This window comes from Coregonus lavaretus (genome assembly GCF_964263955.1).
Source record: "Coregonus lavaretus genome assembly, contig: HAP1_SCAFFOLD_6141, whole genome shotgun sequence".
In the NCBI taxonomy this organism is placed as follows: domain Eukaryota; kingdom Metazoa; phylum Chordata; class Actinopteri; order Salmoniformes; family Salmonidae; genus Coregonus; species Coregonus lavaretus.
Genome location: NW_028160605.1, coordinates 1 through 26,033, shown reverse-complemented (window position 1 = coordinate 26,033; position 26,033 = coordinate 1). Strand labels below are relative to the sequence as shown.

The 26,033-nt window shown below is 43.2% G+C and overlaps 2 protein-coding genes across 3 annotated transcripts in view; one reads left to right on the top strand and one right to left on the bottom strand.

Annotated features, from left to right (window-relative positions):
- Positions 1-24,426, bottom strand: part of LOC311121631 (uncharacterized protein) — a 32,569-nt gene extending 8,143 nt beyond the window's left edge. The window contains exons 1-2 of one of the 2 annotated variants that reach the window (XM_084196093.1): positions 21,159-24,426; positions 48-110 (exon numbers count right to left, since the gene is read on the bottom strand). In XM_084196093.1, coding sequence (XP_084052219.1) covers positions 48-110; positions 21,159-21,225 — 130 coding nt within the window. In that variant the 5' untranslated portion in view covers positions 21,226-24,426. Of the gene's footprint in view, positions 1-47; positions 111-882; positions 964-21,158 lie in introns of those variants that run through there. The other variant, XM_084196094.1, reaches the window with a different exon arrangement.
- Positions 4,986-20,492, top strand: LOC311121632 (insulin-like growth factor-binding protein 4; the record flags this gene model as incomplete). Its single annotated transcript, XM_084196095.1, has 5 exons — positions 4,986-5,346; positions 13,786-13,949; positions 14,160-14,248; positions 18,475-18,523; positions 20,322-20,492. The coding sequence occupies 5 exons, from the start codon at positions 4,986-4,988 to the stop codon at positions 20,457-20,459; spliced, it is 801 nt and encodes a 266-aa protein (XP_084052221.1). The 3' UTR covers positions 20,460-20,492.
- Positions 24,427-26,033: the final 1,607 nt, after the last annotated feature.

Sequence of the window (26,033 nt, the reverse complement as noted above, 5' to 3'; positions counted from 1 at the left end):
ATATAAGTCTTATAGTGAAAGTTCTAAGTTGAAAAAAGCTGTCATACCCATCGTTTCATCTTGTGATGACTTGAGCTCTTGTTTTTCCTCTGTGTTCATCTTCAATGATTCTATGTGGAAATAAAACACAAAAGAGGCAATGCGTCAATCAACCCATTACTGAAAAAGTTAACATTTACCTCAGAAAGTTCTAAATCAGTTATTATATGTGAAATAATAATAATTTAATTTAGCATATTCCCATGGAATTAGTGACTTTTCATGCAAGACTACTTGAACAGCAATATACTTTCACAAGCCATTAAATAGGGCATACTCAATGCAATATGTACATAAATTCAAACATTTAAGTGAAAATAATGGTGAAAACTACTAAATAAATGTGTGGCTAATTGTTCATGCATGGTCCATTGCTCAACCCTAGCAGTTCATTCAAATGAAGAAGAAAAAATATGACGTTCACTGAACATGCATTTCCTGCCAAGTTGATGCAAATAGAAAACTGTGAAAGAGACATCCAACTCCTACGGCAATTTAGCCATACTATTCTCCAGAATATTATTTTATTTTCAACAGAAAAGACACCTTGCCATTGAAGTAGTTAATTTATTTGACAAAATTAAGCCCTATTTCTCCCAGCACACTTACATCTGTTTTTGAGGATAAATTAAAACTAATAGTTGATGCTTAAAATAATATAAAACTCTCTCATTATCACAAGACTTATAGAATTGTAGCTAAATGCACCTATTTTAATGCGAACTATTCTGTTTTTATACAGTAGGCCTATCTTCCTATTCACATTCCCTATTCCTATGAAAAATATGTTTAATTCAAGGAAGACAACAGCAGCTTTCATAATCTCTTTTTAAAATGTCTTACCTGTATGTATCTTCCACCTGATATTGAAGCGTTCACGTGCAGTTTTAAATTCACCTGTCTCTCCCGCCGTTCAGATTCCCTTCTCCGCCACTGGAGAGGCTCGCGGTATGGAAATGCCAAAGTTGACTACGCTAATCTTTGGAGACCGTCTTAAAGGAACAGGGACTGATTTTTGCCATAACGAAGTGATGGAAATACTTTGTAATAGTATAAGGAAGATGAGACTGAAGACATTTTAAGAATGGACGTGAAGTGAAACTGTTTAAGTGGCAAATATGCATTATACATTTATGCGTGGTTTTATCATTATGATATGAATAATTACGATCGATCAAAACAGGATATTACAGTGGCTGTTCAACGACGGCTCCATATAAGATACAAGTAGCCCTCCTTGTGGCCAAAGACTGCTACTGCCTCCTCTTTCCATTTAAAGTGTTTTTGTGAATGAATCCCTGCCAAATATTTAATAATTTGCCAGTAAGTCTATCCACTGATTGCATGAATAGACCATGACCAAGCATGGTAATGCTTTCAGAATAAACTTTTGTTTGGGTAATGGATAATGATGCATTCAAGTGAAGTGCTGTGGTCGACCGGTTCAAACACAGCCTTTTGTTCTGTCTACCACAGGTAGCCTTTTGGTTATAACGGGATCGTTGCTTTATATTTTCAATTTTTAAATAGGCATATGGATTGTAATTATGGATAACCCACTGACAGCTCTGATACTAGTTGCTGGGTTTGACTGAATGATAGTCAGGTTTTCTATAGCCTACTATAATGTGCGTGTGTGTGAATATGTGCTTTTTAGAGTAGTGGCATTGGACATTTCGGACTAAGACAGAGCAGCAAAAAGTGCTTTACTGCAGCTAGGGACATGCGATCAGGTGTGTGTGTGTGTGTATTGTAGGACACTGACTAACAGAATCACAATCTTATCTGGAAATTTGCTGTAAGGGCTGATGCAGACCGCACATTACTGACTCACCCCCTTTCCCGGCCTCATTGCTAACTAACCACCAACTGACCCAGGCAGCACCCAATGTTGTATCCCTGTCTCACAAACACATACACATCACATCACACACACACACACACACACACACACACACACACACACACACACACACGCACACGCACACGCACACGCACGCACACACACACACACACACACACACACACACACACACACACACACACACACACACACACACACACACACACACACACACACACACACACACACACACACACACACACACACACATGCACACACATGCACACACACACTCACACCTCATAAATGGCACACCACCTATCCAGCGGGTTGAGCTCACTACAGTTGGCCTTATTATTTCAGGAGAGATGGCAGACCAATAAACACCTCCACTGATGACACCTGTGGATTTCTCTGCCGCTGTTACAGTACAGGCTTATTCACAATCCAGTTGACATGCCAAAACTAAACAGTTGAAGAAAGGTTTTGTTGTACTATTTGTGTTCTAATATTGTACAAATTTCTTATTCATTACTTAACGGCCCCTATACCAAGAGACTTGGATAGGTATTACAAAAGGTATTACCAAAAAGCAATAATGGGTAATGTGGGGATTTGTACTGAATATCAGTGAGGCCCACTACACCAGTAAAGAGGACTACTAATGTAGTCCAAAATGCAAATAATTAGATTCACTGTGCGAGACTAGACGTTGATATCTTGCAGAACGCTGAGACATTTGTTGCATGCCCCTGTCGTTTTCTGCTCATTTATCAAGAGAGGGAAGGAAGGAATCTCATTGCTAACAACACGTAGCACCCACCTGAGTGGTACTACACTGCCTAGTGAGGTCTGGCCCACGGCCCATGGCCCAGCCTATGACAGCAGGCCACCAGCCTGAAGAATGAAAAAAAAGACGGAAGTAAAGCACACAAAGGCATTACAATACATGCTGGGTTACCATGGTAAAACACAAGCAGAGGAACATAAAAGAGAATTGCCGTCGTCCCAGCGCTCTGTAAGCCTTGGAACCAAATTGTTGTGAATGAGAAAGAGCCTGGACACACACATATACACACACACATATACACACACGTATACACACACATATACACACACAAAAGACACAGACACTAACACACACATAGGTGACCTACTAATTTACATTCTCTAATTTACAAACACACACCCACAATCGAAACACTCCCAGCTAGCGGTGTAGTTCAAAGTTAGCTGGCGAAGCCCTCTGTGGGAGAGGGGAGGCTTTTTTAAGACCTGTGGGGGCAGGGCTACCACGTGGAGGGCACTGTCCATTTGCCCTTTTATAGCTGCACCGCACAGTTAGTTGGAGAGAGAGAGAGCTAGAGAGAGAGAGAGAGAGTTTATTTCACTTTTGTTTATTATCTATTTCACTTGCTTTGGCAATGTAAACATATCTTTCCCTTGCCAATAAAGCCCCTTGAATTGAATTTAATTGAGAGAGAGAGAGAGAGAGAGTGAGTAAAGGGCAGATGCAAAGGGAGGAAAAGAGGGATGCTGGTGCCACACACACACTGGCCACACTAACCAAGGCCATGTGCAGGAAAGGGACATGAGGTTGCCCATGCTTTGTTATTTCAACAATGCTTTGTCATTATCTGGAGGTGTATGTGTGTGTCTTTGTGAAAGAGAGTTTAAGATGGTATGGAAGTGATGTTTCTTTATACCCTTTCTGTGTATATGAATGCCTTTTATTGCGAGTGAAAATAATAGCTTTCCAGATAAGTTTTTCTCTCTGTGTGTGTTTGTGTGTCAGTGTGCAAGTGCATGTTCATGCTAGTGTGTATTTAGAGAGAGAATGAGGGGGGGGGGGGGGGGGGGGGGATAGTGTGAGAGAGAGAGAGAGAGAGAGAGAGAGGGGAGAGTAGGGGTTAGTTGTTCAAGGCAAGCTATTGTAATGATGTGAGTTAGCAAATTTTTGTGTACACAGTCATTGTGTTAGGGTGAAGGTGCTGCCAGCTCTTGAGTCTGTACGTGAGAGAGGAAAAGGCTTTAGTTACATATTTTGTCCCTGTGATTCTGTGTTATTAAGGGACAAAAAGTGAAATACTCATTGTGTGAATATTCAACACAGGGAAAGAGAGAGAGAAAAAGTGAGAGTGGGTATAGAGAGTGAACGCGTGTGTGTGTGTATGTGTTAGGAAGAACGGGTGAGAGGGTGATTCAGCCCAGTCTTTCTTCCCTGCAATTCTGTGTGAGCATTCAAGATTGAGAGAGAAAAAGTGAGGGAGAGAGTATGTGTGTGTCTGTGTGTGAGAGCATGAGTGAGAGACAGCAAGAGAAAAAGAGAGAGTGAGGGAGAGAGAGAGAGAGAGAGCGCTTTAGCCTGGCATTTCTTCCCTGTGCCTTTCAGCTCCTCTCCCCCTGAAGAAGGAGGCGTGTCCATTGGCCAGCAGTATAAATTCCAAGAGGAACCACTTGTGTAGAGCCATTCTCAGGAGCAACCCATTGCACTGCACACCAGTGGAAGAGGAAATTGCTACTCGACTTGAAAAACGTGTGTTTTGATGCCCCTTCCCTACACCTGGACATTGGCAAACAGACTTTTTGTCTTTGCACTATAAGAGGCCTCATGGGCTCTGTGTGAATTCTATTTGAAGGGAGAAAGACTCACCTGAATAGACCAGTGGACATCCGTTGGTGCATTTGTTCTACTTCCCAACATATGAAAAACCACTTTGTGCGACTCAAAGACTTAAAGACTTTCGCCGCATGGGAGAGCAAGGACTAGATATTTAACATTCTTTGATCTACCTGCATTCTTTTCCCAACATCCTAGGACTAGGAAATTCAGCGTAAGAAAAGACGTGGTTAAACAGCAGGGGCATTGTGTTCCAACTCCTGCCAAAACCCCTGCCACCCGAAACACCAACCAGCGGGCAACATCAAAGACCAAACCCTCCATCCGACCTCCCTCCTCCTCCTTACCCTCCAAAACTAAAGCAGAGACCAAACAGTTGTGGGTGAGAGAGCAGAGAAACAGCAGGAATACTAACAAACGAACTGCGGGAAAGTGCAAGAGAAATCAAGGGCAAAGGTTTGAGATCACGCCTTCAGAACTGCCATGGTGCGAGGTGGCGGTGCGGCTATAGCGCCGCCCTGTTGGGGCCTGTGGGCGGTGGGCGCCCTTTCGCTGGCGACGCTGTGCCTGACAGAGGAGGCCATCCGCTGCCCCGTGTGCTCTGAGGAGCGGCTGGCCAGCTGCCAGCTGCCTGATGGCAGCTGTGAAGAGACGGTGAGGGAGACGGGCTGCGGCTGCTGCCCCACCTGCGCCCTAGCCAAGGGGGCGCATTGCGGCGTCTACTCGCCCCGCTGCGGCACGGGGCTCCGCTGCTACCCGCCACGGAACGTGGAGAGGCCCCTCCACTCGCTCATGCATGGCCAGGGAGTGTGCACCAATGAGAGGGACGTGGAAGAGAACTCAGGTGAGACAAGAGGGAAGGAATGGTTGCGGGCTACCGGTATCTTTAACGTTTGTCCACTGATGTGGCTGTATGTGCAGGTGGCATCACTGTGGTCACCCTCCGTTTAAAATGGGTGCTGCATTATGTTATCCCACCTTATTTTCTTCAGTGGTTACTTCTGTTGTGGTCCAGCATTCCATCTTGTATTTTAGGCTACTGTACTCAACATTCTTAGTGGCGCTCTGGCATGCCTACCCAGAATTAGGACATGTGTGTGTATGAGAACATCGCCACCTCAACAGTACCCTCAGTCGTTTTCCAGGTTAGTACTGTATATAATAGGATGTAACTGTAAATCAAGCCTGGCGGACTGGTTGGCATCTCTCTCACACTCTCTCTCCCTCTCTCTCCCTCTCTCATGTTGGATCATAGCCGGTCCGGTTGGACCATACGCAGTTAAGAGGGCCAGGGTGCCGGGGCTGGGCCAGAGTGCTCTCTTCCTGCTCCATGCTCTTACCTGAGCTGGGGAGGGTGTGACAATGTGCTGCTTGTTTGCTCTAATCTCCGCTAAGCCTCGGCCCAGAGCACACACACCAGCTCGTCACGCACGGCCTGACGTGAGAGCACACAGTCCCCCCGCTGTTTTGCGCCCGGCCGTACACAGTAAAAGGGCACCTTCTGCCTTAGACAGAGCAGAAAAGGTTTCGGTCAGAGAGAGTTGCACTGTGGGGATAGTATGGCTGGGCGTGTGTGTGTATGGACGTATCCGTGCTCTGTGTGTGGGTTTGTATGTGTATGCATGTGTTTTTACGTGTGTGTTCAGTGTGTATGTGTGTGTGTGTGTGTGTGTGTGTGTGTGTGTGTGTGTGTACGTACGTACGTACACTATATATACAAAAGTATGTGGACACCCCTTCAAATTAGTTGATTCGGCTATTTCAGCCACAGCCGTTGCTGACAGGTGTCTAAAATCGAGCACACAGCCATGCAATCTCCATAGACAAACATTGGCAGTAGAATGGCCTTACCGAAGAGCTCAATGACTTTCAACATGGCATCGCCATAGGATGCCACCTTTCCAACAAGTCAGTTTGTCAAATGTCTGCCCTGCTAGAGCTGCCCTGGTCAACTGTAAGAGATGTTATTGTGAAGTGGAAACGTCTAGGAGCAACAACGGCTAAGCTGCGAAGTGGTAGGCCACACAAGCTCACAGAATAGGACCGCCGATGCGTGTAGCGCATAACAATCGTCTGTCCTCGGTTGCAACACTCACTACCGAGTTCCAAACTGCCTCTGGAAGCAATGTCAGCACAAGAACTGTTCGTCGGGAGCTTCATGGAATGGGTTTCCATGGCCGAGCAGCCGCACACAAGCCTAAGATCACCATGCGCAATGCCAAGCGTCGGCTGGAGTGGTGTAAAGCTCGCCACCATTGGACTCTGGAGCAGTGGAAACGCATTCTCTGTAGTGATGAATCACGCTTCAACATCTGGCAGTCCGATGGACAAATCTGGGTTTGGAAAAGCCAGGAGATCATTGCCTGCCCCAATGGATAGTCCAACTGTAAAGTTTGGTGGAGGAGGAATAATGGTCTGGGGCTGTTTTTCATGGTTCGGATTAGGCCCCTTAGTTCCAGTTAAGGGAAATCTTTACGCTACAACATAAAATGACCTTCTAGATGATCATGTGCTTCCATCTTTGTGGCAACAGTTTGGGCAAGGCCCTTTCCTGTTTCAGCATGACAATGCCCCCGTGCACAAAGCGAGGTCCATACGGAAATGGTTTGTCGAGATCGGTGTGAAAGAACTTGACTGGCCTGCACAGAGCCCTGACCTCAACCCCATCGAACACCTTTGGGATGAATTGGAACGCCGACTGCGAGCCAGGCCTAATCGCCAAACATCGGTGCCCGACCTCACTAATGCTCTTGTGGCTGAATGGAAGCAAGTCCCTGCAGCAATGTTCCAACCTCTAGTGGAAAGCCTTCCCAGAAGAGTGGAGACTGTTATAGCAGCAAAGGGGGGACCAACTCCATATTAATTCCCATGATTTTAGAATGAGATGTTCGACGAGCAGGTGTCCACATACTTTTGGTCATGTAGTGTCTGTGTGAGTGTGAACTGAATGTGAATGTGTGAGAATGCATTATATGTGTATTTGTATGTAGTTGTGAGTGTATGCATGAGTGTATTGATGTAGCTGGTGGGTGTATGCACCATATGTGTGAATGAATGTCCATCTCTGTGTGTCTCCTGTTATTGATCTCAGCATGGTGGTCATGCATGTGTATGTGTGTGTGTGTTTGTGGATGTGTGTGTGTGTTTGTGTGTGTGTGTGTGTGTGTGTGTGTGTGGGTGTGTGTGTGTTTAATGAGAGGAGGTAATAAAAGCTGCCTGTCTGCCTGTATGAAATGACTCTGTAATGGAGTGTGGCCAGTCTCAGGCTATTAGATCTCTCTGCAATCAGTAATTCATTCTCACTCTCTTCATGGCCCCCATTCCTCCTCCTCCTCTTCACTGGCACTGCAGATGTCTGACTGACTGACTCCCCTTTTACTGGAGATGTCTTGTTCACTTCTCTCGGCAGACATCTTGATTCAACTCCTGTCTTTTTCCTCTTACGGTAGTCACATTCTTCTTCCTACTGCAGCAGCAGAGGTCTGGTTCCACTTTAACATCTAATACTGTATGTCTTATCTGCTATTCCTGTTCCATCTTATTCTTCAGATGGCAACAGACTCTTTTTTTGTTCTTCTGTAGCAGATGAAACTGTTCCTCCTCTTCCCTTCCAAAGCAGGGGGAAACTCGTAGGCAGTTTTTCACAGTGCCGATTTCCATTATGCCAAATAAGTTTGGTAGCGATCGTAAAAGCGCACCGCGAACGAAGCAATTCTCTCATTTGTTCCAGATCTCATCCACACTGATTGTTCCAACATTGCTTCTTCCACCAGCATCACTGCTGCCGGGACCTCAAATGGTTTTTGGTAATGGCAGTGAACTATCTCCCAGTGCCAAGCAGCACAGCAAGGCAAGACTTTGGACAGACTTGAACAGCTCTCAACTTCCAGGCTGCGTCTGCAATGGCACCCTATTCTCAGGGCTCTGGTCAAAAGTAGTGCTCTACTTTAGGGAGAATAGGTTGCCATTTCAGATGCACTTCCAGAGACTCAAGTCTCCAGTCGTCTCTAGCACTGCTGCATCTGTTTCCCCCTGGGCCTGGGTGAGTTGCTGCTCCTCTCCCCCCTGCCTCGGAGCGCATCGCGCACCGTCCAGCTCCGCTAGGATGAGCTCATCGGCACGCTTGCTGCCAGAGCAGAAATGAGAGCCTTCTGCTCTTAGAGCGAGGCCAGCCTAGGTTAGGCCAGCACATTGCTTGACTAAACGGAATCAGAGAGAGGGGGAAAGCTGTTTAGTGCATGATAAAAGGTTGACTGTCTTGGTTTTGGCTTCGTACCGTCCTCTGCATTGCTTAATCTGGCTGAATGTTTTTCCCTGAACATTGTTTACTGAATAACTTCGCCATCCATGCCATTATGTTGTCCGTTTGAGGCGAGCAGCGCTGAAGCAGAAGTGGGCTAAAGTGTGAAGGTTAAGCGGTTTGGGAGTTCTGGTAAACTCTCTCAACAAACTCTCTGGTGCATGGGGTTTCAAAGGCGTTGCACTGAAGTGTTGATGTAAGACTTATTGAGTAGGGCTACTTTGCTTTATGACAGGACCCGGGGGGGGGGGGTCAACCAAAGCTCAACACTGGGATAGTGGGATTCCAGAACATTGAAAACAAAACGTGTCAGCGATTGATGAAATGCTAAATGGTGTCGAAATGTTTGGACGTTTTGTTTTCAATGTTCTGGAATCCCACTATCTCAGTGTTGCGCTTTGGTTGACCCCCCCCCCCGGGTCCTATCATAAAGCAAAGTAGCCCTACTCAATAAGTCTTACATCAACACTTCAGTGCAACGCCTTTGAAACCCCATGCACCAGAGAGACAGGAAGAAAAGGGAAAGAGAGAGAGAACAGAGAGAGAGGAAGAGAGAGGTAGGAAGAGAAAAACTCAAGCCACAAGTATACGAGTTCCTTTGTGGCACATTTGCCAGGTTTATCCATTATTAAACCGAGGGGTACATCTCCTTGAGACGCTTCCCGCACTGCCCCAGACCTAGCAACAGTGAACGTGCCTGATAAAAATAGAAGAGGGTTTAAAAAAATATTTTACGGATTCCCAAAGAAAAGGACACCGTAGGGAGAAGTGTATGACTGATTCTGAATTAACAACACATGTACAGATGAAATACTACCATCATGCAGCAGTCCAAGAGACTGCAATGCTCCCTCATATCCCAATCAAACGGTCAATACTCAGACAATATAACATTTCCTACGTTTTGTAAATAAACTTTTCTCAAAGCTAGCCTACCATTTCAATGGACCGATGCACAGACCATTTAAATCTGATGAATACATGTCCAGATGCAATCTACTGTACACCTTCTGTCACTTTCCTTTGTGAAATACATATGGATACAATGTCCTGGATTGTCCTCTCAATTGAATCAAGTTGAAAGCTACAGTATTCGTAAACTCAATTTCCATAGCAACTGTAAGTACTAGAATACATTCTGCATATTATCATGTCCTGCAGGTCTAATGCAGTTCCTTAAAACCAGATTCTTAGAAACGCTCTCTCAATTCTAATTCTTAGAAATTGTTATGTGGGCTTGAAATCCATTCAAACATTCCGACTGGGTCTCCCTTGGTGTCATATTCAAATGCTTCACTAACCTTTAAAACTTAGAAACGTATAGTATTTACAAGCAGATACAGATGTCAATGGAAAAGTCATTACTGTCATAAGGTGTTGCGAATGCCATTCATGCTGGTTTGAAGCTTACATACGTGTGTCTGATGTACTGTATGTAGAGTATCTGCATTTTAGGCTGGCCTATCGGTGGCACTTCTGGTCAACCATCTGTTCTTGTCAACCATCCACAACTCCTGTTCTTCTTATGATGTGAGGAAAACACTTGTCTGTGTGCTCACTGGAATTTTGAAACGGATTAAATAATTTCTCTGTGGCCGATGAGGATCTGTTGGGAATAGGGCAAACCAATTGCAGATGTCCCTGATGACATGTTTTGGTCCTTATTATTTGTTTACTTTGAGTATTTATCCCATTTGCAGCAGAACTCAGTAAATGTGATTAGCTAATTGCTCCCTCCATGGAACAATGGATCTAGGACCCCCTCCTGGTGTTGGAGCTGTGGAGACAGAGATACACAAACAAACCAACTGATGCTGAGTAACAACACAGAGCGATGATGAGCGCTCACTAGCTGGTCATAAAATTAAAATACGCCTAATCCTCGGAGCACAGTGAATTCAAAGTCCCTCATAAACTGTGTGAGTTCATGTGTGAACGTATTAAACAGCAACCGCAGCAACATGCTTTGTTTGGAAACATCCCATGCAAACACTGATATTACAAACATCTGGCAGGGGATTCAGCCAATGGTGCATTGTTTGAACAATCGTTCATTAATTTTGAATTAAGCCTGTTGTATGTATGTATGCACAGTTTGCACACTAAACATGTAATTTATTAATTCAATGACTCACTTATCTAATGATCCAGAGACTAAAATATACTGCAATTAAAATGTGCTTAATCACTATGAACAATGTTACTATTGGCATGAGTAGTGTGTTTGCTGTAATGTTTTTTGTTGTTGTATTTTCGTGCATGATCCAGTTTTTTGGGATATTCTTACTGTATATGAGCAAAAACAACCCATACCTACCAGTAATTATGGTTCAGTTCTTATTTCATGGATAATTCATTTTGGCCCACTTTTGTGGGGTACCTACCTCTATTTATGGCTGCTACATGGTTTTAGCAGGAAGTCAAATGAAAGTTGAAGAAAGAAAGGGAAGGGCAGTTTTGAACACAGCCCTTTTTATTGTAATGATGTCCACATGTATTATTTTACAGTATAGAAATATGTCACACAAAGCACTTTTCTATGGACCAATAAGCTTAAAATACCCTAAAAAAGTGGAGGGTAACACTTTAGTTAAACACATTGTACACATTCTTGCTAATGCCAGCTTACATAAAGAGCAATGAGTTGACATAGGATATGCAGTGGGAGACAAATTGTGTCAAACGTGCACTATTTACATTTAAGGGTGCCAAACGCCCACTGTCTCCTCACCCAGATTTCCACTGATGCAATGACGGCTGACGATAAGCATCTCGCTAGCTGACATACTATATAGTGTAACAAAGTCCAGCCTACGGAGCCATACATGTCCCCCAGGACAGTGTTGAGACTAGTTCACATGCTCCATCCAGACTCCCAGTGACAGCTGCAACTGGAACATTGGTGTTCCATGCCACTCTCTGAACCTCTGTGGGCTGGGGGCTGGGAGTGGGAACGCACCACCAACACTCATTGGAAGAAGGTTAAGTCAGAGCAAAGTACTGAAAAATGGTTTGCAACTCGGTCGGTTGCAGACTAGTCTGCGCTAATTCAATGATATGATGGAAGATGACGATGGTTTGAGGGACCCAGATGCTCTTGAACACACATTAACTTTACATGAACCTCCCTGTTGACATGTTCATGGCCTTTGGTTTTTAAACGCTGTCAAAACAGAGGGAAATCATAGAACCTTTATCAGAACAGTCTTAAAATCGAGTCCTTCTTTATCTTGGCTATGCACCTGTGGCTGGGCTTGGATGCGAGTGCATACTGCACACTGTCCATACTTGTGTTCTTCATCGTAACTCTTGACAAAGGAATCTAGCTGAAATGGTTGGCCCTGGCTTTTTTTCTGTTTATTTAACATTATGATTTTTTATTAAAAGAAGATTATACTTGGATTATTTTCCTGGAGTGCGTCCCCCCTTTCTATTCTTCCTCATAGCAGCCTGCCTTGTGCCTAAGCCTGTCTGTGTTTGAAACTGAGATGTTGATACAGTCCTCCCGAAACCACACAATGAAGCAGCAGCTTCCTCCCCAGAGAAAAGCAGTGGCAGCAAACAGGACATGGCACCCCTGACCCACTTTTAAATAATTTTGTGCTTGTGTGAAATGGCACTCCAAAGGAGCATGGATTCGGCAAACCGCTAAATGGCAAAAGAGAGAAAGAACAATTTACAGGGAGACGGGAAAACAGCTGAAGTCGTGCTGGGTCTGGCGGAAAGTGCTGATGAGTAAGGCCAACAAAAACATACAAACAGAGACACTTCCCCCCGGTCGGCAGAGCACAGCCTGTCAATCAACTTCAGAGCAACTCCCTCACCTCAACCTCATGTAGAGAGGTACAGTATAGAAATGTAAACCACTCGTCTCATGACTAAAATATGACTAGAATAGCTAAAGGCAAAACCCTTTACCCCAAGTCTGAAACAGGCAAAGGTCACCGTACCTCACGAGTAGGCTAGTCTATCCGTTGTTCAATAACAAAAATAACTTCACAACAAAACCTGTTGAAAGCTAATTGCCATTTAATCCTAATTACAGGGTGAATTCCCTTGGAAAACTGGAAAGGTCAGAGAGAGCAATGCCTTCACATTGCATAAGATCTGACTATGAGAGAAAGTAGGCTCCCAAAAGCAACGCTGACATGAGATGCCGTTCGTGCTTTGATCTTTCCAGTGATCTGACAGACAAAGCTCACGGCCAGGCTCTGGGTGCTATAGTTGCAGTGCCAACCCATGAAATGCCACAGGTCACAACCAGATCAGCAAAGAACAGTTGGTGGGGGAATAACTTGTTTGGGTTACCAACCTACCCTGTAAAGCCCTCCACACTCCATACGTTTGCCCACCGGCACCTCGTGACACTGCAAAATACCCTCTTACAATCTCCATCTGGCACAGTAAGGGTTTATTCTGCTGTAGGGGAGGGGGGTGCACTTTCCTGAGGAAACAGCTGGCTGTCTGCAGGGCCAAAGAACTGGAGGATTATTGTAAGGTAAATGTGGCACAGGCCACAATGGGTGGGCAAGCAGTGAGGAGAGAGGGGGTGGTAATTTAAAATGCATCAATAGCTCTCCTTGGCAGAAGTATGGTGCCAGTGGTTAAACAAAGACCAAGAGAGCTGAGGTCCAAATTGGGTCAGATCAGTGATATACTGTAAATGACATACATTATATTATACATTTTCATGCAATCAACAAATTGCATAAAGTCTCTGAGAGGTGGTGTAATTGACAGAGAATCTTGTCAAAAATGGCATGGTCTATTGTTTTAACTGTTGTGTTGTGACACGTATGAGTTGCGACACGTATGAGTTGCGACGGGTTGGGATTGCGATTCTGTGTAGGTTATAGCTCTAGAGGTTTCCCTTGTAAAAGAGGTATATTGACATTGATGGGACTTGCAGGATAAATAACGTTTTAAGTAAAATGTCTGTGACTTGTAGTGTTGTGACTCAATGTTAACTCGTGTGTCCCACAGCGATGGAGAGACAGGATGAGATCATCCCTGAGCACCCCAATAACAGCAACATCCGCTGCAGTCCCCAGGACAAGCGCTGCATCCAGAAGACCCTGGCCCGCCACCCCGCCAAATCCACCAATCAGAGAAGCAACAACGCCAGGGAGGACCCAAAGGCTGCCCTGGTGAGAGCACCAACCACCGTTCACATCAGTATAGGAAAAGATTACACATAAAGATTACGTATAGGAAAATATTACATACGCACATTTAAAGTCTTTGAGCAGGTGCTGGATATTTAAAAAAAATGTCACCCCATAACTTTCAACTAGAGTCTAGTTGAGTCTAGTTACTAGACCAACACAGGTCTAACTCATTCCACCTGTCTTCCTCAGGCTCCATGTCGTGCTGAGCTGCAGAGAGCGCTGGACAGACTGGTGTCCAATACTCGCACTCACGAGGATCTCTACAGCATCCCAGAGGTGTAGTCCAGGGTATACGCTGGTATACGGCGTATACCTACTTATTTTTCAGTCAGCATTGCGTATACCCACTTCTAAATCCCCCCTGATGCGCATCATTCAGTAATATCTGTGAGTCAGATTGCCTATTTTCTTCCTCGGGGATAGTGAAGCCATGACCCACCCTCCTCTGCCTCTAATTGGCTGGTACTCGCTGCTTTCACTGATTAGATTGGTTAACTTTAGGCATGAGGACTGATGAGCCAATCAGAGGCAGAGTAGGGCGGGTCATGCCGAGGAAAATATCGCTAATACCTCAGGTGCCAGTGAAAAAAAAAAAAAAAAAAACTCAGGTGCCGGTGCCACTTGACTACGATAACGGCAGCAGACCAAACAACGGATGAAGAAAGGACACAAGCGGCGGTGTGCCACCCCAGTTGATGGAAGACATCATTCTGAGGTAAGTTTTAAGGTGGTTTCCAAATGAATCATTATTTTAAACTACTGGCAAATTGCCAGTGACTGCACATTTAGAGGAGAAGAGATGTTGCCGCCAATAGTTAGTGCGAGTCGGCTAACGTTATGAAGCTAGCTACGTAGATTGGGATAATGTGGGGAAACCGGGGCATTGTTGGTTTTCAGTAAGTGTTTAATCAACCCAGTTCATAAGAATTTCATACCAGACTGATGAAACTGATTATCTCAATGTTTATGAAGCTTGTTTATTATTGTAAAGGTCTAAATTATAACGTTAGCCAAGTTACTAAGCCCTAAATTATAACATTAGCCAAGTTACTTAGCCCTAACTAACCTATATGATCTAGTTTAATTGCATAGTAGCTAAGCTGGTAGTTGATTTTTAAGTAAGTTAAAACACAAGAATGGGGACAAATAGTTTAAGATTCAGCCTAAAACAATATTGAGGTCTAATCAGGCTGTCTTATTTTGTATAGGGACAGGTAACCATGAAAAGGAAGGGAGATATTGCAGACTTTTTTGTAAAGAGGCACAAATCAGGCCCAGATCAGGCCCAGGCAGACCCCACCCCTAAAACCAGCAGCCCTGGCAGCTCTCAACCGGGAGCTAGCCAGGCAAGTCAGTGTGAGCATAGAGAAGGATCCAGTCTACCACCACCAGGTCAGAACACACAGGCAGTAAATTGCATCTCCAGTTTATTGAAAAGTGAAGCCTCACACTGTAACAAAAGGTGATTTTGACAGATTAAGCCTCATTTTGAATTTCTGTGTGATGTTATTTATTTTATTGCCCTTCTATTTATTTTGTCTGTATCCATGTTTGTTTTTTACAATGCTACTGTTATATAACATTTTGTACATTTTGTGTTAAATTTGTTGTTTTTTTGTTAAATAAACTCTCCCAAGTATTTCACTCACTAATCTCCTGTATGCTTCAGCTTCACTTGCTGAAAATATTTCCACTTGGTTATGCAGATTGTTAATGTAAAGAGGGGGACCCATGTCTTGCTGATGACTATTGTGATCACAGTAGTGTGTGTGTGTGTGTGTGTGTGTGTGTGTAAGTGTGTGAGAGAGAGAGAGACAGGGAGATGCATAATTAGTTTTGTTGTTGTCTGTAGACATCAATAATGACTGGCCAGACCTGTGGAGTGCTAAACAAACAGAAGACTTCAAATCCAAGAACCCCTGGTTGGGATCCAAAAACAAAAAATTGGGTAAGTTTAGGTAGATTGCTAGTTTGGGTAACTTCTGAAACAGTGGGCACAGATAACTTTGTGTGTGTGTGTGTGTGTGTGTAAAGGACCATGCACACGTACAGCTGTGGATACAGGAGTAGTTACATTGTTTGTTTATGCTTCGCAGGATGTCTGGTCTGTAGCAGTGTGAACTCCATTGGGATCGACAAGGAGCAAGGACAAGGTGTATCGCTCTCAAGAGAATGGATGAACTTTGAAATTCAAGTGTCTGGCCAGGGAAGTAGAACAACAAGTTTGTCAATCTTGAGAAATAAGGTGAGGAAACATGCGTTGTCCAAGGCCCACACTCAGGCTGTGAAGGTGGCAGAGCAACAGAAAGAAGCTGCCATTGAGAATGCAGTGGAGACTATGACTGAGTCCTACATGAAGGAAACTGAAGCTGTGTTTCGAACAGCCTACCATCTGGCCAAAAAGAACCGACCCTTTTCTGACCATGAGAGCCTCATTGAGCTGCAGGAACTGAATGGTGTAAAAATGGGCTCAATACTTCATTCACGTTACAGTGCAACACAAATAATACAACATGTTGCTAGTGAGATGCAGAGCAAAATCATCAGTAGCATTATAGCATCATCCAGTAAGTTAGCTGTCCTAATTGACGAGGCATCTTCTTTAAGTCACAAAGCTGTCATGACAGTTTCTATTAAAGCATCAATTCAAGAAGAAAGCCCTGAGTTCATATTCCTGGAACTTGTTGAACTGGAAAATCAGAGAGCAGATGGCATATTACAGGCGTTACTCACCTGTTTAACTAATGCTGGCTTTACAGAAGAGTGGCTTCATGAAAACTGGGTAACATTTGTATCTGATGGAGCCAGTGTCATGCTAGGAAAGAAGTCAGGAGTAGCAACCAGACTGACTTTGAGATTCCCAAAGCTTTTTGTATGGCACTGCATGAACCATAGACTTGAACTTGCTGTGTCAGATGCAGTTGATGAGGTAAACTCTGTCAATCACTTTAAAACTTTTATCCAGAAGCTATACTCTCTGTATAGTGTGTCAAACAAAAATGAACGTGAACTTGTTAATGCAGCAGCTGAAGTAGGCTCACAACTTCTTCGCATTGGCAGAATCTTGGATGTACGCTGGGTGGCCAGTAGCTTTCGGACTGTTCGTGCTGTTTGGACATCCCTGGGAGCTCTTGTGCAGCACTTTAAAAATGCTTGCAGTGATGAGATGAGGTCCACCAAAGAGAGGCAGATGTACAGAGGTTTGTTAGACCGTGTTCAAAGTCCAGAATTCATTTGTGACCTTGGCCTCATGTACGACACTCTCCATGAACTAAGTCTCCTGTCACAGGAGCTTCAGTCTCGTTCTATAACGCTCCTCAGAGCAGAGCATCTGCTGAAACGCTCAATCAGAGTGATCCAGTCATTCAAAGAGAGTCCAGGTGAGAAATATAGTGAGGCTTTAGAAGCAAAACAGACTGGGGAGTATCGGTCTATAGCCCTGAAAACAAATGCAAAGCTGAAGTCTATCAATCCAGGCCAGTTCTTACAAAGCCTTGTGAACAATCTGGAGAAACGCTTGTCTTTTGAAGATGAGACCATCATGGACCTCAGCATCCTTGATCAGAGTAAGTGGCCATCAAAGCCCAGCATCCGCCATGGTGAAGAACAAGTTAAGCGACTGTGCAAGCGATTTAACTTGTGCACAGACCAAGCACTGAATGGGATGCGGGACCTACTGGAAGAGCCCAGTAGTGAGCCCAAGGACCTAAAACCACTTATGAACTGTATGAAAACATTCCCTGTCGGTACAGCAGAGTGTGAGAGGAATTTTAGCCTTATGAACAATATAAGCTCAGACAAGAGGGCTGTCCTTCTGATCTCAAACATATCAAACTTGATGATGATTAATATCAACGGCCCACCAACTTCCAAGTTTGATCCTAGAAAATATACAAGGACCTGGTTGAAGAGCCATCGTGCTGCCTCTTCGGTGCGTTCTAGACAGTGCAGTGTGAAAGCTCCTGCAGAAAGCAAATTTGTCTGGAATATACTGTAGTATGAGCAAAGGTCAGAAACCCAGTGCTGGGTTGAGAGAGTATATCACTGTTGATGTGTTGTTAATGCATATATTTTTGTTAATTGTTAACTAAATATTGTTGTAACATATTTTGTTGAATGATTTACCGGTAAATGAACATGTTCAAAACAAAGCATATAGCAATATGAACAAGGATGCATTGTCACCTTCAGATTTGAAGTATTTTATTTAAATAAATGTGCAAAAAATAATCGAAACACCATTTCCTGTTTGCCTCATGATAAATACATTTTACATTCATCCAGGCTGCTCTTGTGACCAGTAGTAACTACAAACTGCTCCTAATCAAGTCATGATCATTTTATAATAGTGTGCAAGTAGAAATTACATATTTTTGGGTAAACTAAATCATAGTCTTACATGTCACTGTTTCTAAAACAGGGCTTTTTTCTGGACTACTTAAAAAAAAAAAAGGTGAATACTGAGAGTATACCCACTTCTCCAGGGACCACTACACCACTGCAGCATCCCCATACCCAACTGTGACAAGAACGGAGACTTCCATGCCAAGCAGGTTTGTCGACTAACAAGCAGTCATTATCACACTGTTATCTATATTATGCACTATTCATGAAGGAATCCTTGACGTACTCTGAAATGGCAGCTTATTTATCACCTATATAGTGCACTAATTTTAACCAGAGCCCTATTGGGCACTACCAAAAAAGTAGACCACTATAAGGAATATTGTGCCGTTTTGGATGCAGACATTTATCCAGGTAGTCTGTGGAGAAGGTCTTTAGCAAGGGAGATCCGATCGTCTGTCATTCACTCTGTCTGGTTTCAGACAGGCACATACGAACACACTTGTTTTACTGCGCAAACAATCCCGTCTAATTTCGTAACGGCTCTATTAGCCAAAACACAAAATGTGCGTGTAACAGTATTGTTTTATGTGAGCATTTTCTCCTGCCAAGACTCCACATCTTCAGGCAAGCAAAGTGATTTATCAAAGGAAAATCGAGCTGAACCGTGTACGTACAACACAACACAGTGGTTAACCTAAAATGTTTGACAGTAATCGCTTCATTGCTGTGATGGATGTCATTAGCTTTTCGAATGAATTATTTCTTGCTATGTCTGAAATGGGCAACTTTGTAGATAAGACTGGGAAGAATCTTAGAACATGGAGTCAGATAAGGCTTGTTGCTCTGTAGAGCTGAATACGCTACAAAGCAACAGGCGTAGCAGAGTCAGTCAGTGATGAAAGGCTTACCCTGCCAAGGGCATCAGAGTCTGGGGTTAGGCTCGATTGTGTAACTCAGTTAAAGTACCCTTGTCTGCTCTTTATAGTGTGTCAAAGGCATCTGTTTACTGTTTAACTATAATTGCACTATGGTAGAACTCTACGGCACCATTTGTGAGCATAACTAAGGTTATGAGAGGTCATCTGGCAACTTTTCATTGCACAGGAGGAATCTCAATAGGAAAGTTGAGCCAGGCTGATGGGTTGTTTCAAAACCACCCCAGGCAATGTAGAGATACTAATCATTCAGTGGTTGTGAGTCATCCAACTTGCGGTTTCTATTACATTGATCCATGTTCACACTGCTGAGATTGAGGGGCTTGAGAAAAAGTTAATAACTAAGGGAACAATGTCGAATATAACAGTGGTTTGAATTTTAAGGTACCTCAGGTTTTAATTTTAAGGTACCTTAAAGATGGAATCCGCAGTAGGGGGAAACATCGCAACTGGCCACCCAACACTGTTGTTATTGTTTTAGTTTTCGTTTCTGAGCTGAGGAGCGTCGTGCAACATGGGAAAAAAATAATTGCAGTACATATTGCGCTCTTTTATCGCGCGTGCAATGATGTCCGAGGGGGACAAAAAGTGTTTGTTTTTTGCAGGATCTAAGTGCTATAACAAACTGCATACCTTATGCCAGAGTCCCCGCGGTTTTTCTGAGCGAAGTTTTCTGAGCCAAAAATATATATTTAGTTGTTAGACATAAAAGACTATAAAGTCACCAGGAAATCAGCTCAAAGTGATTTTAATTTAGAAAATCTGTTCCCAAGTATTCCCATGCATAAATAGAGAGGCATATGTGATCGTATCGCAATGTAATCAAGGTTTGAAATGATTCTGTTTTTGTCAAATACTATATCTGTTTGGGATTCTTGCACCCAATTTGCAGTGTACAAATTATTTATAACTATGACCAACCAAGGCTGAATGTATGTGGGGACCCCTGCCTTATGCCATCTATTTATATCATATCCCTACAGTAACAACTATGTGTTCTTACTTCCTATCATGCAACAAGTGCCATTTGGCTTCTGAGTGATACCTGTCTTGTTTCATGTGTCTACAGTGCCAGCCAGCGCGTGACGGGCAGCGGGGAAAGTGCTGGTGTGTAGACCAGAAGACGGGCATGAGGCTGCCGGGGCCCCTGGAGCTGCGGGGGGAACTGGACTGCCACCAGCTAATGACTGCAACCATGAGAGAGTGAGGAGGGGACCGGCGGGGCTCCCGGGGGGAGGGCAGGGTTTAGGGCCAGCCAAATTCTACTTGTGCTGATTAGTTACAACTATGGAAGGAAAGGACTTAACCCTAAAGCCTCACTTCACCTGAGGCCAACGGTACTTGTTGAATTTTACTATTGTTTGTTTCCGTGTGTGAGTCTGTATGCATCTTTTTGAGCACGTGTGTGTTTTGATTCTGTGAAGTTAGGCAGGCTCTTGCTTTAAATAACAGGTGGCAAACAACAGGCCCCCTGTTAACATTCTTCTCAAAACAGGACAACATTGGTTTTGTTTAGTCTAGTTGAACTCTGATTTCCATCTCTTAGCATCTTTGAAACAAAAAACATAAAAACTTTATGCATGAGTTAAGTGTCCTAATATGGCTCACCATCGACCATTTAGCAGCAGCTGTAGAAGATAATGAATATTGGGAGTGAGAGAGAGAGAGAGAGAGAGAGAGAGAGAGAGAGAGAGAGAGAGAGAGAGACAGAGAGAGAGAGAGAGAGAGAGAGACAGAGAGAGAGAGAGAGAGAGAGAGAGAGAGAGAGAGAGAGAGAGAGAGAGAGAGAGAAAGCAACCAGAGTCTCCCTGCTTTGAATTACCAATTGATGATAAACCGCAGCTTTTCACAACATTTGGAGACATGAAGTGAAAAGAGAGATTACTTTTGAAAGAATAAACTGTACCTCTGAGAGGAGCCGAGAATAGATGTGCTTTATCGCTATCCCCCCCTTCTCTCCCTCCTCTTCGCATCGCCCCTTCTCTTTGACTGGGAGCTCTCTCTCTGGCTTATTTGTCCAGGGGGACTGGCAGCATAGCTGGGCTCAGAACTCTGTACACTGCTGATAGGATAATCTTGTTTCTCCAGCTGGGGCTGAAGTGCTAAGACGCCAGTGCTGCTGCTCTCATGTTTGTATGAATATGCTTCTATATACAGGATTTCTTTCCAACCAAGAGACTGATTGTTGGCAGTATTGTGGAGTTTATAGTGGTGCTATACACTCATTGTGCCAAAAAAACCAACTGTTCTTTTCTGTGCTTTTTGGGGCATTGCTTTTAGAAGGAGACAGAGATACAAACTCCCAGATGAGGTGGACAATCTTAGAATGGCCTAAATGTGTGACTGACCACAAATACTGTCTAGTGGCAAAATATCTCCACGTTTTTACTACATTGATTAAATAAAACATACAAGTAAATGCACAGATATCAGTGGGAGCATTACTATAGTTAACTTCCTGACTGTTTTATGGACTAATGTAGTGACTTTGCATGCATAGTAGCATGTGTGGGTAGTGAAAACTTCTTATGGATATAAGAGAAGAGGACTTAGTGACTGCATGATGAAAAAACACGCTCTAGACAGCCTCTGTAATTGCTAGCTAGCTGAAATGTTCTGAGAAACGTCAGATGTCTATATAATAACATTAGAAACCTCACCGAGAGATAGCATCCTGGTCATATATGGACTCCATCCAGTATCAATAAGTGAACACCCTTGACTTTTACTCTGGCAGAGCCAGTTATCAGGTTTGACATCATCGATGAAGCAGTATATGAGCCAAGGAATCATTGATTTGTATTATTATGTTGACAAACTTACTGGTGCATCATGCTCTACCTACCTTGCCAATCATACCTTCCACATAAATTACATGGATAAGACTGTTAACATCCCTACAGCGATTTGATTGTACTGTATTGCAAATGGGAGGAAAATATCATAATTGGTTCCCTGGGGCTATGATCTATGATCTGATTGGTTGATTGACTGACTCAGGCTAAAGCTGTGGATCACAGGGAGTACAGGAGAGAAGACGACCCTTGAATACATGACAGTCAGATCAGTGAGTTCAGCGAGGTCGGTCGTTTGTCATTTCTAGAAATGGATAGTGCACGTAATCCTCCCCTGAGAGAGTTGGGTTACTAATTGACTCCAGGAAGGATTCATCTCGCCTGGACGTTCATTACTAGTGTTAATAGTACACAGGCACAGTGAGCTTCATGTAGAGCGAGGCGAGGGGACAGGGCCGAGGGGGTAAACCAGACGGACATGGGGAGCTGTTGTCCCGCTTCCTCTTTCAAGAACTGAAAGAACAGTGCCGGACAGGACAGGTTGTCCGAAAACGGACTCCTACAAATGATAGCCAGCTCTTTTTGTCAGCTGAGATGTGAGTGGATAGACTAGAGGGAGAGGAAATAGAGACACCGTGTGATAGAGAGCTAGAGAGTCCCAGCTACATTTGTATTGCACTGATTTACTCTCACAAAGCCACATTGTGTCTGTAAAATTTTACCATTCACTCTTTCTCTCACATACCCCTCTGGTTCGACAGAGGAGCCTAGAAATCATTCAAGGGCTTTCCTCTGGCTGTTATCAAGAGCAGCTGAACACATTGCTAGTCCAACTAAGCCCCACATAGCAATGCCCTTCATCATGGTCGTGCTGTCATTGCTGCCATGGGTAGTAAATGTTGGGACAGAAACATCTCATTTCATTAGACAACATTGAACATTCACACCTCCCAGCCTGGGGACCAAGTAGATAGAACACCATCTGTGCTACATTGCCGTTGAGAATCACAATATCAAAGACATTTGGGTCGATGTGTGACATGACCTGACATGACATGAGCCGGTCCAAAGATAATTATTATGGACTTAGCCAACTGTATTGTATATGTAACTTGCTTCCTTGTAAAAAAATATAATAAAAAACTGCCAAAGTTATCCAAAGGATTTATGGGGATACTTTATGGTAATACTGCTGCAGTTTACCTAGTAGTCCCTCAGTCAATGACTTATCTTCTGAACTAATTACTAACCTGTAGAGATTTACTTAGCCTACACATGGTAAACTTTGACGAAAGCTTTGACCAACAAACAAACATCCCCAGTGGGCTGGTTGAACCGACATCCAGTTTTGCCTGCTGCTGGGCCATTAACCTTGAAACTGAGCCTTTATAGTTAATATTAGCTTTTTCTCAATTGACAAGTCCCTAAAACATATTTTTGGCTCTCTGAGGCTATTCAATGAAACAGGATGCTCTTACTTTCCACCACATTCCAACATGACATCCCCTATTCCCATAGAATACCTAAGAGCAGTTCCACCCCAGCAGCCCCCAATGAAAAGCCCATCTTACAAAAGCTGGTAATATTTTAATTGTCATTGTAAAAATTCCTTGTTCTAAACCGTAATTACACATATCTTCAACAAAGCTACTGATGTCATTCCCAACTAGAAAGACATAGGAAATGGTATTAAGGAAGAAGGATATACTGCAGCTGATAAGTTGATTGTATTCCAAACACAATGAAGTGACATGAAGAAAGAAAGATATCTCCAAAGAAGTTACGAGCAAGAGTATTTTGAGGTATGAAACCCCAAAAAACTATAGGGGTGCTTTGTGTACATTAAATGTTGATATTCACTTGTCATGTACTGTATGAGAAAACACCATACATAAGTCTAAGGCCTATCTGAGGCATAGTACATTCCATTTCAGTGCTACTGTAGATATTACCTCTAAGTAAAGTAGTGCTATGTTTCAAGTGAATGGTCCTGGTTTTCCTTTTGGATCCAAGACCTTCAGTGTTTTACCTATATTAAACTGTGTATACTTACGCTATATTACTTGATCTCTAACTTTTGCTCTACTGTACTTGTATTTCTGAGGGATATTCCTGTTTGCCTTGGACTTTACCTGTTAATTCTACTGTAAAAAGATTCAAAGTAACGTTTGCATGTGTAGCCTAACTATATACTGGGTTTAAACATGTCAAGATCTTGTGTGTGTGGTCCAGAACAGGGCCATGCTTTAAATACATTGAAGAAAATGCAGCAAGAATGTGTGCTTGTCATGGAATAATGATTTGGTTACCTTAGAAATGTTTACTCTATGAGAGAATTGTATACATTGTATTAGATCTAATGAAATTATAAACGTGTAGCATCTCATCTCCGCTTGATTCTTTTCCCGTCTAAACGGCTGCATGGCATGAAGTTAAATTGTTAATGTATGTTAGATCATGTACCAAAATATTCCACCACACAGTAGATACTGAGTTCAGGGAAAGTGCATACAGTGCTGAGTGTAGGCCATACTGATTGCACAAGAACTGAGGGTGCACTTCTAAATGGGTTGTTTCAGTCATTATGTCTGGACCATCAAAGGCAAAGAAAAACATAATCTCATTACCACCACACAATCATAGCTACATTTCAACAGGTCAACCAACCGGGTCAGAAAGGCTGAAGTTTCTGTCAACTGAAAATCTGAAAAATCTCAAGAATGTATTTTTCCGGATGTAACTTTTGAAGACTTGTTAACAGAAATATATTTTCTAACTCCACTTAAATATACACGTCGTTAACAGTAATACTCAAGGCATGTCCAACGAATACCTCAGGGATGATACATCATAACAATGTGACTGCCACCGCTTCTAAAAATACCAGCACGGTCCACCACCAGAGTAAACTTTCAAGGTTGCTTAGTTCCACTGCCTGAGTCTATTTTGGTGAGCTCTACAGGCTTAAGAAGAACTGTGCCTGAATCAGAATGGGAATACAGCGGGACTTTCAGAAAAAATTCCTGTGCCTAATCCAAAATGGGAAGTCCATAGGGATTTACGTGGAATCCTCTGCTTGATTTAAAATGGGATTGGCCTTTTCCAGCCTGTAGGCATCCAGAATCCCACAGCTGTGCCTAGGAGGCCTGGGGGTGTGTCAGTTAAGCCCTTACATCTGGCATCTAGTCTAGGGGTCATCCATCTCTGCACACCTCTGTCCAGGACATGAACAATAGGCAATATGAAATACTTACGAAATACAATGGACTACTGCATAACAGGTGCCACACATCAAGTAAGTGATGCAGTGATGGAGGTCAACGTACGCAAGCTGGCCTATCCATAGATATCGAACAGTACTATCTCAATGGGCCTATCTAATGAACTGTTGCAGGTTTTTATGTACTCAAGGTATTTGAACTGTATTCAAGGTTGTGTTGGAGGACAAAACAAATAGAGGGTCACACCATGATCAATAGCCTGACAAATGAAACAACAAATGGATTATAGCAGAGCCATAAAAAAAAGACACAATTTCAATCCAGGTCAGAAGAGTTATTATAATGACTGCAACAAGCAAAGAAAGCATTACTGTTGACATGTACAGCTTGCAAAGAATGTGAGCAAGAATACAAAGTATTTGAGTTCTAACAACATAGGAGCTTTTCTCAAAACCCTTTTTGTCAGTGAAGCATAATGAATGCAGCTAAGTTTCATGCTTGGGTGACATAAGAAATATGTTTTTGCATTTTTATCATGAAGAATTTGAAGCTAAGGATAATACTCCTCTTGGCAAGCCATGGAATATGAAAATGTATGGTCAGAATGAATTAGCAAGAGTCATTCTTCTGCCATAAGCAGTGGCAGCTCAACCTTGGATCAGTGCACCAATGACAAGACCTGTCATCATGTAACTGCAGCAGCATAGTTCAATTAGTGCAACTTATATGGGTTATGTATAAATTATAAATGGTTAATGAATTCTT